The sequence below is a fragment of the Pan troglodytes genome, chromosome 2 (genome assembly GCF_028858775.2).
Source record: "Pan troglodytes isolate AG18354 chromosome 2, NHGRI_mPanTro3-v2.0_pri, whole genome shotgun sequence".
Lineage (NCBI taxonomy): Eukaryota > Metazoa > Chordata > Mammalia > Primates > Hominidae > Pan > Pan troglodytes.
In genome coordinates this window covers 122706858-122721167 of record NC_086015.1, presented here as the reverse complement: position 1 = coordinate 122721167, position 14310 = coordinate 122706858, and the positions used below count along the sequence as shown (strand labels likewise).

Here is a 14310-nt window from a genome sequence, read left to right as displayed (position 1 = left end):
TAAGGCAGGAATGTACTTTTCAGATCTCTTGAACATGGCCTTTCTCATCTGTCACCACTGTATTTCTTCACTTTGCTGGCCTGGGGAAAAATACTATATTCTAGGACTTTTTTCTTACAGGTTCATATCTCGTTGGCTGTTGGTTCAGTGTCTTGCTCACCCAATGAGAAGGCCAAAACACTGATGAAAGGCCTTGCTCACTCAGTGCTCTCGGAAGGCAGAACTCATCAGCTGACTTGCCAGTCACCCTCGCCACAGACACTGGCTTAAAAGGTACAGAACAAGATTTCAAAACTGTTTGTAAGGCTTATTGGCGGGGAGGGAGGGAGGGAGAGGGAGGAGAGAGATAGAAAGACAGAGAGAGAGAGGAATATATATCTGTTGCAGGGCATCAGCTCCCAATTTCTCATTGGAGGAGGTAACTTCATCTCAGCCCCCACTAAGCCCAGAACCAGCCTTGGTTGTGACGCCTACCCAGAGGTACTATCAGCCCTTAGAGAAATTTCTGCAATGACTGAGCTTCTGGGCAGAATTCAGCCAGGCTTGAACCTGAGAAGAGATGCCCTGTGAAGTCCTTTTTTGGGCAGCACCAAAAATCTGCCAGCAGGTATATTAGTTCTCCTTTCTCTCGCCAGCTGGAAAGGAAAGAGCCATTGAAAGTTATAAATAATTGAAAAGAAAATCAGATTGGTTTATTGCTTCTGCTTGTATACAGAGTTGAAGAGCAAGTTTGAGTGAGTGCCTGGAGTGGGCGGTGGATGAGGGGAATTATGGAAGGGAGAGGGGTTCCTCAAGTCTGTTATTTTTTTAAGAGATGGGGTCTCGCTGTGTTGCCCAGGCTGGTCTTGAACTCCTGGGCTCAAGCAATCCACCCATCTCAGCCTCCCAAAGTGTTGGGATTACAGATGTGAGGCACCGCACCTGGCCTCAAATCTGTTCTTGAGCAGTAGAGAGGAAAGGAGAAAGGAAGGGACCCACTGGCTAAAATAAAATACATTTTTAAGAAGGGCAACTCTCAGTGAGTGGTTGTGATGGCCGCCCTGCTAGGGCTCTTCCCTCGCCTCCTGGAGCTCCTCCCTTCATCCTCTCCTGTATTGCTGGGCCCAGCCTAGTGTGGAAGAAGAGTAAAGCTGAGCTAGAAGTAGTTTCTGCTGGTGCCCCACCAATTTAAACACATTAAATTTGGAGTGTAGTTCTGCCTTTGTATGAGGCTTTTATCTATGGTGACATCCTGTTCTTGGACTCTGATACTGTAAAGAAAGCAGATGCCTTCACTTCACGATTGCATACCTAAATGAAGATTTAGTACATTTCATTATGGTAATCCTCAGCCCAGCCTCCACCCTGCGTAGCTACTGGATTTATAAATTACAGTCCAGTACAGTGGCAGTTGGAGTCCCAAATTACTAAAAGCCAGAGCCAGGAAATCTTCTTGGATTGTGCCAGTCTCAGAGTTTTCTCTTGATTCTGATTTTCTATGCTGGTATATGGAAATCATCTTGGACAGGTCTCCAGGGATTCCAGGGAAAGAGCATGGGTAAGAGTGGCTAAGCTCACCCACTTGGATATCTAAGTGCACGTTAGTTTGCATTTCCAAATCCACTTCTAATTTGGATAGTACATTTTACAAAGCTTATTAGAAAACTGGTCTAAAGAACACGTTTGAAAGAGCATTAAAAAGCATAAAGAGGAGGCCTTCTAACCCCAATAGCAACATTTTGAGGTTTGACACAGCAAGAGATTTTTGTTTCTTTCAAAGAACATTACTTCTTTCTTTCAAAGGACAGCCAGCTCTCAAGAGTAATAGATAATAGCAATAGGGGAGCAATCTGACTCACATACAAGCTCCAAAGTTCATTGGAGGCAAGCATTCCATCCTCTCCCCTTACCTAACCTTCTCTCACTTGCTCACATAGACTTAACTAAATTTCATCTCTCGTTTTTCCCTTGACCATTCTTCTAGCAAATGGACTAATTAATAAGTGGTCAAAAGGCTGAAGAAAGAGAAGTCAGAGGCCACAATAGGCCCAAACTTGATAACCTGTGCCTGGAATATGGCAAGCTGGCCCTGTAATAACTTCCAGATGAATCACGGTTTTTTTCAGACACCAGCAGGTGAACCGAAATCATTCTATTTGCCTCCCACTTCTTCCATCCAGAATTACTGATCTCCGCTGAGGCTGGTAAAAACAGCTGGTTGAGGTCTCTAGTCTCTGGCCATTCTTAGGGATGGTCATTTTATTCCTAAGTGTAACCCCTTCTGGTGTGACCCATGTGTTTTCTGCCAACTCTCCACAAAGAAGGCCAGGGGAAACTGTCTGGGTGGGACTTCTGATAGGGGACAGCAGGACCTTGGAATCTGTCACTGTGGATGAGGGGGGCAGGTGGTCCATAATGGGGAAAGGAGGACTGAATAAGATTAGGCTCTGAGGTCTTCCTGGCCTTGACCTGTGGAAAGGCTTAGAACCCCCAGATGGTCGCTCTAGTTTTGAAGAAAGAAGGTTGTCCCCAGATGGCTCTGTCTCTGACATGCGCTTTCTGCATTGCACTATTGCATCCTGGGTGGAGAGCAGGTTAGACGAGCCTGGTTCTGGAGAAAGGGTGGGTCCCTCGCACATGCAGGGTGCAGTGGCATCCACTGGTGAGGACTTAATGGCTCCGGGATCTTGCTTTGGTTTTTCTTCCTTTGAGCTTTCCAGGGAGGAGGGAGAATCATCTTTGGCAGGTTTCTGAGTGGTCCCACTGGTTGAGCTGGGTTCCTCCTGGCTCCTCTCCAGAGGCTGAACCCCATTCTCCCCTGAGCTCTGAGAGGGCAGGGGCTGTGGGATCTGGGTGTACTGAATCTTGGGAGGGATGACTGGGACCGCCCTGGCCTGGCACATTTTGACCATGAAGGAGGTTCTCACAGCTGACACACTCACAGGAGCTGAGTTACGGCGGCCTGTCAGTGCATGAGCAACAATGTCCAGGTCCTGGGGGTCCTGGGAGTAAACCCTCCAGGGGTCTGCTTTACAGTAAGATGAGGTCATCCATGTGACCTTTGGGTCTCCTGGCTCAGAGACCTGCATTCCAGGTGAACTAAATGAGGCCATGTTCTCAAACCAGAAGAGGTCAGCAATGGGAATGGCAGGGTCCAAGTTGAGGGAAGAAGGCCTGTTTTTCCCTTTTGGGGGCCCACACTCTGTGCTCTTTAGCTGTAACTTTGCGGGGTGCTCTCCAGGCGAAGGGCTGTCCGGCACGCCGGGTGAACTCTCCTTGCTGCTCTCTGGCCCAGGAACACCACCTTGCCTAATCTGTGGACTGCTGTGCCCCAGGTGTGTCCCCAGCTCCTTTCCCTCTGCTAGGCTGATGGGGCTGGTTTCTGCTGGCTTGGGTTGCACACCACTTGGTCCCTTCTGGTTGGGAGGAGCCTCTGCCCCTTTCAGGCCAGAGAACTCTCTGAAGGACCTCAGGGCTTTCTCATCCCATCCAGTAATCTCTCTCCTGGGTGCCTGGGGCTGAAGAGGGTCAGAATTCCTCTCTGTTTCAAGATTAGCACAGCTGCTGGAGGAGGGAACCTCGAGAGTCCACTGGCTTTTAACCGTGGGTTTGCTATCTAGAGAATGGCTCTGGCGAAGGCTGGGCCTGTGGGAAAGCCTCTTCTCCAATTGGCGACCCTGAAGGCCCTGTACCTGGGCCTTGTGCGCGTCTTTCAGGGTGGGAGAGTGAAGGGGACTCGTCACCCACTGGGGTTCCTCCCAGGGCTCCACCATCTCCAGGCCATGCTGGGCAATGTCTGTCACAGTGTCATCTTCGTCACAGTCTGAAGGCTCCTGTACTGAATGGGTTACATCCTCCTCTTCTTGTGAGACGATCTCAACCTCCCTGGTTGGGCTTGGAAAACCACAGCCTTTCCCCTCAGAAGCAGCATTCTTTGAATTTTGCTTGTCACTGTGTCTTGGGGTTGCCTCCTCTCCCTGACAGAGGCTAGAGATCTCAGGGCTGTCTTGGGACTTCAGCTGGTCTATGTAGAGATCTGTCCTCAATTTCTTGGATGAGTCTTCTCTTTCCGGGCTGCCCTTTGAAAGCAGGACTGGAGTTGACTCCTCCAGAGGAGTTGGAGGGGGAGGAGCAGGTGGGAGTGGAGGAGACAGATTCCCTGGGCCTCCTACTTCCACTGTTGCTTGTGGAGATGCCTTCTCAAAAGGAACTATTTCCAGAGGAGCCAGGCTGGCGAGGTCTGGGTGCAGGCCCTGCTCAGGCTCCGGCTTCTCTCTGCTGGCTGCTGTGGAAGCCCCCTGTGTGCTCTGATTGGCTGGATCCCTAGTCCACACCTCCAGAGGGGCGGAGACTGGAGCAGGGAAGGAGCCACAAGGCAAGCTCCCAGGAGGCTCTGAGGGAATAAAGGGCCCCAGACTCGACTCGAGAATAGGCTGAATTGGGCTGGTCTTCAGAGCAGGAGGTGGCAACGATGAGAGCTCCTCCTCAGATTCAATGATTTTCAGCTCCTGTTGAATCTCAGGCCAGATCAGGGCATTGGCCAGATCATCTTCATCCTGAAAAACATCAATAAACTGATTGTCTTAGAACTAAGTACTCTGGGTGCTGACATCAGCGTTTCCAGTGAGAGGGAAGGGACTGACAGCGCCAGCCTGTGCCAGTTCAGCAAATACAGGATGCAGCACCGATAATACCTGTGGCTATCTGAGTGCTCACCATGCACCATCACATACTTTAGCTATATCTTGTGTAATTTTCCCAACTACTCTAGGAGATAAACACTACTATAATTACTCCCATTTTATGGATGAGAGGTCTAGGTTCAAGTAGATTAAACAATTTACCTAAGTCATACAGCAGCACACCAGGATTGAAATCCAGTTCTGTCTACACCAGAACATAAGTACCTAATCTCTATGCACTGTTGCCTTATAAAACAACAAAAACCCTGGTCTCATTTAACTTCAGGTTCACTAGAAGGCACATAAGAATGAAGTCTTCCAGTGGAATGAAAATGTTAAGTCTTACCCTGACACCTGCTTTCCAAATAAGTAAATATCGTTCTTTTTTAATTTTCTTTTTTTGAGACAGAGTCTCGCATTATCATCCGGGCTGGAGTGCAATGGTGTGATCTCAGCTCACTGCAACCTCTGCCTCCTGGGTTCACACGATTCTTCTGCCTCAGCCTCCCAAGTAGCTGGGATTACAGGTGCACACCACCACACCTGGCTAATTTTTTATATTTTTAGTAGAGATGGGGTGTCACTATGTTGGCCAGACTGGTCTCAAACTCCTGACCTCGTGATCCACCCACCTTGGCCTCCCAAAGTGCTGGGATTAACAGGCGTGAGCCACCATGCCCGGCCTTTAATGTTATTTTTTTGAGACAGAGTCTCGCTCTATTGCCCTGGATGGAGTGCAGTGGCGTGATCTCAGCTCACTGTAGCCTCCACCTCCTGGGTTCAAGCGATTCTCCTGCCTCAGCCCCCCAAGTAGCTGGGATTACAGGCCTGTGCCACCCGGCTAATTTTTGTATTTTTAGTAGAGATGGGGTTTCACCATGTTGCTAGGCTGGTCTCAAACTCCTGGGCTCAAGTAATTTTCCCACCTAGGCCTCCAAAAGTGCTGGGATTACAGGTGTGAGCCACCACGCCCAGTCTCTTTTTTCTCATTACCAAGGAAATACATATTTCACATGGAAAAAATATGAATACATATTAAAATAAAGGCAAATACAAAGACATCAAAATCATACATCCTTACTCCCCACAGATAACCACTGTTAACATGATGGGGATTTCTTTGTTGTGGTTTGTGGAACTGCCTACTCCTCCACCTTGCTTGCTGTCCTTGTCTCCCCTCAAGTCCAGCCTCCCTTTGTCCTTCTAGACTCCTCCCTTTCCCTACATAAAGCCCAAAGCTATAGACAGGAAAGGGATGGAAGGAGGCCTGCTCAGGGCCAGGACAACCAATTTCAATTTCTTTCTTTCTTTTCTTTTTTTTTTTTTTGAAACAGAGTTTCACTTTTGTCACCCAGGCTGGAGTGCAGTGGCATGATTTTGGCTCATTGCAACCTCCTCCTCCCGGGTTCAAGCGATTCTCCTGCCTCAGCCCCCCAAGTAGCTGGGATTACAGGCACGTGCCACCACACCCGGCTAATTTTGTATTTTTAGTAGAGATGGGGTTTCACCATGTTGGCCAGGCTGGTCACAAACTCCTGACCTCAGGTGATCCACCCGCCTCAACCTCCCAAAGTGCTCAGAAAGGTGTGAGCCACCATGCCTGGCCCAGTTTCTTTCATTTCTTGCCTCAAGGCCTAATTCTGTCCCAGGGCGAGGCAGCCGGGGGACGAATCTCCATCCTGGGATGGCACAGGCCTTTGTGAAAGTAGTTTTTGCTGCTGACCTCTCGTCCCTTCTCACCTAGCTCTAATTACTTGTTGTTTCATATTACAGTTACTTTAATGCTTGTCTTATTATTCCCAATGGACTGTGAGCTTCTTGAGGTCAGGATTGTGTTTATTCATCTTTGATTCAACAAGGCCAAAAGGTGCCTGGTATACTGTGAATGGGGGCTCAATAAAGGGTCTGCTGAACTGTAATGGATTCAGTGTTTTCTTTTGGATTATTTCTTTCACATATCTCTGTGGGATTACTTTATCAAAATTAATCTGCTTCTACCACACTGCATTTATTTGTGAACATTTCTATTTTGCCTACTAGACTGTGCCCTCCTTCGGAGCGGGGACAGCTTCATCTCTTTACTCTCCTCAGCACCTACATTAACTGAGATATTACTAAGAAATCAATACTGAGAAACCATAAATTTAGATGAACAAATGAACATCTAAACTCCCTTCCACTTCACTCTGCCCTCTCAGTAAGCGGACCCACAGTGCATCTCTTTGCTCAAACCAGAAACCTATGAGGTGCCTTTGACGTTTCCTTCTTTCTCAGCCCTTATCTAATCCTTCAACAAGTCCTGTCCATTCTACCTTCTAAATAGTGATTGTAGCCCTTCATTTCTATCACCATGGCCCCACATTAGTCTACACCTCCAGCTTTTCTCTCCTGGCTTACCACATACTCCCCTCCTGACACATTCGTGCCTCCTTTCTTCAAGCCGTTCTCCACACAGAATAGAATGACCCATTAAAGACAAAATTCTGAACACCTCATATGCTTTCCCATTGCCCTTAGGTTAAACCCCAAATCCCTTCCAAGAAGTCCTGGCTCCTGCATCCCCCTGAGTCTCATTTTCTCCAGCCCAGCTATCCCAGCCTTGCTCCCATTCCTTGAATGGGAATGCTCTTTTCTACCTTGGATTCATGGCACATCTTATTCTTTCTGCCTGGAGGTCTCTCCTTTCCTAGTCCACCCACTGCCCCTTTCTTCCATCTAAGTTATCTGCCTGAATATGCACTCTACAGAGAAGCTTTCCCTGACCCTTGTGGCATGCCTCCTCCCTCTGACTAGGTTGGGTCCTCTTGCTATGTGCTCCCATGCACTCCATGCTTCCATAGCACCCCAGGAATTACTTGTTCAATCTTTCCCCGACTAGGCTGTTAGCTCCAAGAAGGCAGGGATGGTTAAAGCCTTGTTCACTACAGTGATGCCAGTGCCTGGCACAAAGTTCATGTTAAATACATGTTTTGAATGAATGAATGAACTGATGCCTTTACTTGTTCCCTTGAATCCACCCGGTTCTCTTTCCAGCACTAACTTTACCTGCTTCTCAAAGCAATGCCATTCAATCAATCCCCCCTGTAATAATTCAATCAATCCCCATATGAATCTCTTCATCTTTCCCCTTCAACAAATGCCAATATATCTTATAGAGACCCTAGCTCAGCCATCCTGAGGCCTCCATGGCACTCCACTCTGCCCTAACTCCCAGCACATGGTTCTTTTGTGCACGTCCTGAAAATCAAGACTCTGGAAGCAAGTTCAAAGGCATCCTCCTTTCTGGTGCCCTCCTCTGGTCACAGAGCTGCCTCTCAAATGCAGGACTCCTCCTTGGGTATCCCTGGAAAACCTCCTCAGACTTTCTATGGAAGGACATCCCATAAAAACCTTCTTGGAAAATTCCACCTCTAAAAAGTAGACAAGGTTTAGTCAGCTCCAGCATTGTATTTTAACTTCTCCAGAGCCCACGGAAGGAAAGAATGGATCCTGGAAATATTTATTGTTTTGGAAATAAGTGTAGACAACTGCCCATCCAGGATGTCCAGAAGAAGAAGGCTGGACTCTGTGACTGATCATGATATTTGGGACTGGGGTATGACAAGCAGGTCTTGTGCTGCTTCTGGGATTGAATGTCATTACATTCCAAAGACATGTTACTGGCTTATGGTGACCTCAGGTCAGGAATAGTTAGAGTTGAGTCTGTATTAGGGAATCTGAACAGGATGTTTCCTCCCCATCACTGCAGGACTTCTGAAAAGTCCACTGCAAAACAAATCTCAGACCTTCATTACAAGTTTGTCTCTTAAAGTCCCTTTGGCAGAAACTGATTTTTCAAAAAAAAATTTTTTTTTCAATTTACTTTAAATTGTACCAAGAGCCCTTGGGAAAAAATAACTCCACCTGGCTGGAGCAGGTGGAGAGTGCACCTTACCATCTCATGGAGAAGCACAGCTTTGGCTCTGGCCCTGGGGCTCTCCTGCAGGGTGCTGGACTCCATCTCACCAGCCTCCTGTCCCTCCTCCACCACCTTCTCCGGATTTGGCCTCTTCTCTAATTCATTTAAATGTTGAGAGCTCAAGGAGCTTTCTGGGGTTTTCTTCTCCTCCAGGTGGGCGCCTGGCTCCTGGGACAGGCCTTTGCTGCATTCCACTGTCCCCGGTGCTTCAGGTACTGGCTTGGCATCCTCAAGACCTGCCTTCTTAGGTACAGAAGCTGCAGTGAAAATGAGAGTTATCAGTTAAAGGAGACTTCATTTCAAGAGAGACTGTTCCCAACACAGTCACTGTCCTGTCTCCTGGCCCTGTTTCAGAAGGATGGAGGGAATTCCCTCAGCTCACCGCCCCTTGCATTTACTCTTTTATCCTAGCAATGTCCTGGCCTGAGTTCCCAGAGTTACAGATTGTCAAAGAAGGAAGGGACCTCAAAGATCACCCAGTCCGGTGGTTCTCAACCAGGGACCATCTTGCTCCTACCGTTTTCTTCTTCCAGTGGACATTTGGCAATGTCTGGAGACATTTTTTGGTTGCCACAACATTGGGGAGGGGTGAATGCTACTGGCATCTAGTGGTTAGAAGCCAGGGATGCTGCTAAATATCCTCCACTGCACAGAACCTGCCCCACAACAAAGACTTATCCAGTCTAAAATGTCAGTAGTGCTGAAGTTGAGACACCATGCTCTAGCCCAGTCTCTGACTTCTCAAATAACTAGTCAGACTTCGAGAAGTCTATCTAGGTGCCCAAGGTTACAAAAATCTATTATTCACATCTTGCTCCTTATAATTATGATTAACAGCTTCCTGTGTGACTCTTCCCAGGGGTTATCTCCTGTCAATTTGGATCTATCCAAAGTGATTAAGTTCTGTTCTTAAACATCTACGAGATCAGGAAGAAGCAGGCAGATCTCAAGTTTGGCCTCTATTGCTTTGCATGAAGGAAAGCCCCATTTCTTTGCATAAAGCTGTTTCCACACTCTGGATTAAAGACTGAATGAGTACCCAGGACTGTGCTCGGCACATAGCAGGCCCTCAAGAAAAATTACCATTTACAGTGGTATTAAAGAAACCTGGGTTCAAATGCTAATTTCTCAATGAATCTTGTAATCTTGGTACAAAGGCATCATAAGACTTGCTTTTCAGGGCTGATGTGAGGATAAAGTAGACAATGGAGACAAAGCATATAGCAGTGTCTGGCACACAGCACAAGCTCAGAAAAGTTTGTTGGTTAAGATTGGTTAAGACCAAACCACTCATTGCCATCGTTTACACTGGTGTCTTAACTCTGAGGTGTCTCACCGCAAGGCCAGCCCAGCAACTCAGATCTAGTGACAGCATCCTGATGTCTGAAGTAAAATGCTTCAGAATTCACAATAGTGGTATTTCCTTTTGCCCATCACTTTGCAGGCTTATTTCCTGAAATTCAATTTTATCTTTGAATATGTAAAATATTTACAGAATTCAAAAGTTAAAACTACAGGTCATTCCTTGGTATCCATGGGGCGACTGGTTCCAGGACCTCCCCCCAATACCAAAATCCATGTGTGCTCAAGTCCCTGATATAAAATGGCATACATAGTATTTGCATATAACCTATGCACATCTTTTTGTTTTCTAGGTTGCTTATATAATATGTTTTCTAGGTTGCTTATATAATATGTAATATTATCTCTAGGTTGCTTATCTCTAGGTTGCTTATCTCTAGGTTGCTTATAATATGTAATACACTGTAAATGCCATGCAAATAGCTGTTATACTGTATTGTTTAAGAAATAATGGCAAGAATAAAATCTGTACATGTTTAGTACAGATGCAATTTTTTATTCTGGAGATTTTTGATCTGTGATTGGTTCAATCCATGGATGTGGAACCTTTGACTGTCGAGGGCCCACTGTATATAAAAAGGCCCCTTCTTGCTGGCCCAGCCACATGTCTGCTACTCTACCAGTCCCCCTGCCAGGCCTTGCACTCTTCTGCTCTGGTCATCCCTGTGGTTGGTTGCAATCTAACCCATTCTTCAAGACAAACCTAACAACACCTCTTTCAAGGCTTCCCAGACCAACCTCTCCTTGGTCACCCACCATGTGTTCATCCCTGTTGCTTCTGGTTTGTTCCACACTCCCACTGTCTCTTACAGATAACTACTTTTATTAGTTTATTGGTTTATTCTGCCAGAGTTTATTTTTGCATATTTAAACAGACACTTGTATATATTTTTGTTTTCCATCCTTAGTACACAAAATACACTATGTGATACAGATTGTTGTTTGCTTTACATTTTCTCACTTAACATATCTTGAACCAAGCCCATGACATGTTAGTAGAGAGGGAGATTAGTCATTTTCTATTCTTTTTTTTCTTTATTTTTTTCTTTCTTTCTTTCTTTTTTTTTTTTGAGATGGAGTCTCGCTCTGTCGCCCAGGCTGGAGTGCAGTGGTGCGATCTCAGCTTGCTGCAATCTCCGCCTCCTGGGTTCAAGCGATTCTCCTGCCTCGACTTCCCTAGTAGCTGGGACTACAGCTGCCTGCCACTGCACCTGTCTAATTTTTGTATTTTTTAGTAGAGACGGGGTTTCATCATGTTGGCCAGGCTGGTCTCAGACCCCTGACCTCAGGTGATCTGCCTACCCCGGCCTCCCAAAGTGCTGGGATTACAGATGTGAGCCATCGCACCCGGCATGATCATTCTTTATGATGTGGCCTCGTTTGGGTTTCCTTCAAAGCAGATCCTGAAATAGGGTCCTAGTAGCAGGTGGCTTATTTAGAAGGTGGTCCCAGGAAGCAGAAATGAGAAAGTGAGAGGGACGGAGGAAAAGTCAATAAAGAGTATTTTGTTGAGTTCGTTCCCATTTTCAGCAACTGGGACTCAATCCCTGGTAACCCTAAGAAGCACTAGGTAGAATGTGTCCCACAACAATCCCTCCAAACGATGAGAAGGTGGGTCATTTATCCACCGATTCCTGGCTTGTATTACTTGAGAGCTACCGCAGTTAATTCTCCATGCTTCTGGGCTGTCCCACGCAAAGGCTGAGCGAGCCAATCCCTCCATAAAATGCTCTGAGGCAGAAAACCAGAAACGCAAGGCAGACATCTGAGATAGGTGCCTTTCATGTGCACAGAAACTGTCCCCGACAGATTCGCTGGAGTTTGGGGGAATGTGGTGCAAGGCTCACAAAGCTATGGACTCTATAGAACTTCACTGTGTGGATGCACCCTAGTTATTCAACCAGACCCCTAAAGGGGGGCATTTGGGTTGTTTCCAGTCCTTTGCTATTACAAATAATGCCATGATGTGCAAACATCATTTTGTATTTATGCAACCATTTATTTAGGATAAATTCTTAGGAGTGAAACTTTTGGGTGAAAGGGTAAATGCATCCATAATTTTTAAATATATATTTTTTAACATTCTCCTAAAATCTAGTAGTTGGAGGAACTTGCCAGTGTCCCTTTTTGTAGAGCTTCTTTCCATTGACCATGACCATTAATATGGACTCCTGTTTGAGGTGTGAAGGAAGGGCCCGTGCTAACCATGAGTTTGTACCTATCACTCACTCCCTTGCTGAAAACCCTCAATGGCTCCCTATTGCCTCCATTATGGCATGCAAAGCCCATCTCACTGTGGCCCAGCCACATGTCCTCTCTTCTCCCACTCCCCTAACAGGACTTGTTCTCCCCTGCTTTGGTCCTCCTTGTGATTCCAATTGAATCCATTCCTCAAGAGATAAACCTAACAACATCTCTTTGTAGCTTTCCCATACCATGTCCCTTAGCACTCAGTGTTATTATTTATGTGCTGCACAGTCCTCAGGTTACCATGATCTCTTTTCAGGTACATGGCTTCTATCCTTGGGTAAGTTCCTCAGAACAGAGGCAGTATCTATTCCTAAAAATTACCTGAAAATCTTCAACAAATTTTTGTAGGCTGACAGATTTGGTGGCTACTTGTAAACTACAAGAAATCTCTATAGCTCAAAAGGGAAGGGCATTATCACGTTCCCAGCATGTGACACATTATACACAAAGCGGGTGACCATAGAGGCAGAGATTGATAATCGTTGCCCAATATCTATCCTCTTCTTTATTTGGAGCTAGAACCTCCCCCACCCCCCAGGTTTTAGCTGGGCACATGGTTTTCCATCTAGTGACATTCCTCAGCCTCCTGAGGATAGTGTGGCTATGTGAAATATGTTTGGCAGATGGGAGGCAGTGGAAACGATGTGTGCAGCTTCTAGGTGACATCCTTAAGTGGAAGCTGCTTGGCTTCTTCCTCTAGCCCTTTCCCATGGGTGGGAATGTGACTGTGGGGGTGTTGAGCCTACTCTGACCATGCAGACAAGGACAACACCCCGGGTATGGCTGAAGGAGCCTGGAACCTCAGATCTCCTGCATCACAGCCACCTTATTCTGGACTTGTGTGTAAGATAGAAATAAACTTCTATCTTGTTTGAGCTGCTGTATTTTTGATTTTCTATATTATAGCAGCTTAGCCTGTACCTTAACTAATAGAATCAACTAATGAGTTTATAAGGTAGGCTTGCTCCTGATTAAAAAAAATAGGGCAAAACAAATTTTTGTAGGTGTTATAGAATCATATTTCAGATGCACTAAAATAGAACTAAGAGAATTCTATTGTAAGTTCTTTAGTAAAAGAATGGGGCAACTCCTAATATCTCTTAGGGAAATTCTGGATTTTCATTTATCAAGTTTCTGTAAAGCTATATGTTTATTCTGATCTTCCTTAACAAGCATTTCTAGAAGGGGATGCAGAGAGTGTCAGTTGTAATTTTTAAACCAGCCCATAAGCTCATCCTTCACTTTCAGAAGGATTCGGTTTGTTGTCCTTTCTCCCCACCAGCTGAGGATGAGGTTAGCAGGACATGCTCTTGAATCAGGTAAAAGTCAGATAATCAACCATGATGATTACATTGATTAATCCTTCAATTTTTTCATTCAGAGTAATCAGTATTTACAATCATTTAACTTTAGTTAAACTGCACTACTTACTCGGTATCTCTACGCTTTGGGTCACACTGGAATTTCACTTAGATTGGCCAAAAGTGGGAGAGTTGGTTTGACCAGAGCAACTAAAAGTTTAATTGGGTAACCTGGAAAATTGCCTTTAATTCTTTTTCTTTTGCCCCCTGCTACTGCACAACAGAAAGAAAAATATTTAATTAATGAAGGTGAAGTTCTCCACATGGAATAATCATGGAAGAAGATAAGACACTGAAGTTAACCTCACCCCGTCAGAGAGCAGGGTGAGGGGACCTGTTGCCCCTGAGCCTCTCAGCAGCCCCCTTCCACCCTCAGTCTCAGATCTGGATGGCTGCCTTCCACAAGGCCCCTCTTTCTGCCCTGACTGCCCATTGGCCACAGGTAGGAAGGCAGGCTGGAGTCTCCATTAGTGTCTTTCCCAGACCAACTTAATACAAAATGTGTATTCTTATTTATAGAGAGGAGAGAGGGGGGGAAATGGATAACAGACTGTCTCTAAAAGACCCCATGGGGCCCAGAGACCTATTCTTCCAGAGAGGATAACAAATCTCACAAAAGCCTTTGGAAACACTGTTTTCCTCAAAGCCTTCACTCCCTCCCCTATCCCTCATCCTGCTGCCCATGACATCCTGCTGCCCATGACCCACACCAGCCCAT

The 14310-nt window shown here is 46.1% G+C and overlaps 1 protein-coding gene across 2 annotated transcripts in view; it reads right to left on the bottom strand.

Annotated features, from left to right (window-relative positions):
• Positions 1-670: 670 nt before the first annotated feature.
• The window catches only part of ARHGAP31 (Rho GTPase activating protein 31), a 124523-nt gene continuing 110883 nt past the window's right edge, over positions 671-14310 (bottom strand). For both annotated transcript variants that reach the window (XM_001162142.7, XM_063806127.1), the window contains 2 exons: positions 8596-8876; positions 671-4535 (listed from right to left, as the gene is read on the bottom strand). In XM_001162142.7, the coding sequence (XP_001162142.1) occupies positions 2127-4535; positions 8596-8876 (2690 nt within the window). In that variant the 3' untranslated portion in view covers positions 671-2126. The remainder of the gene's footprint in view (positions 4536-8595; positions 8877-14310) is intronic.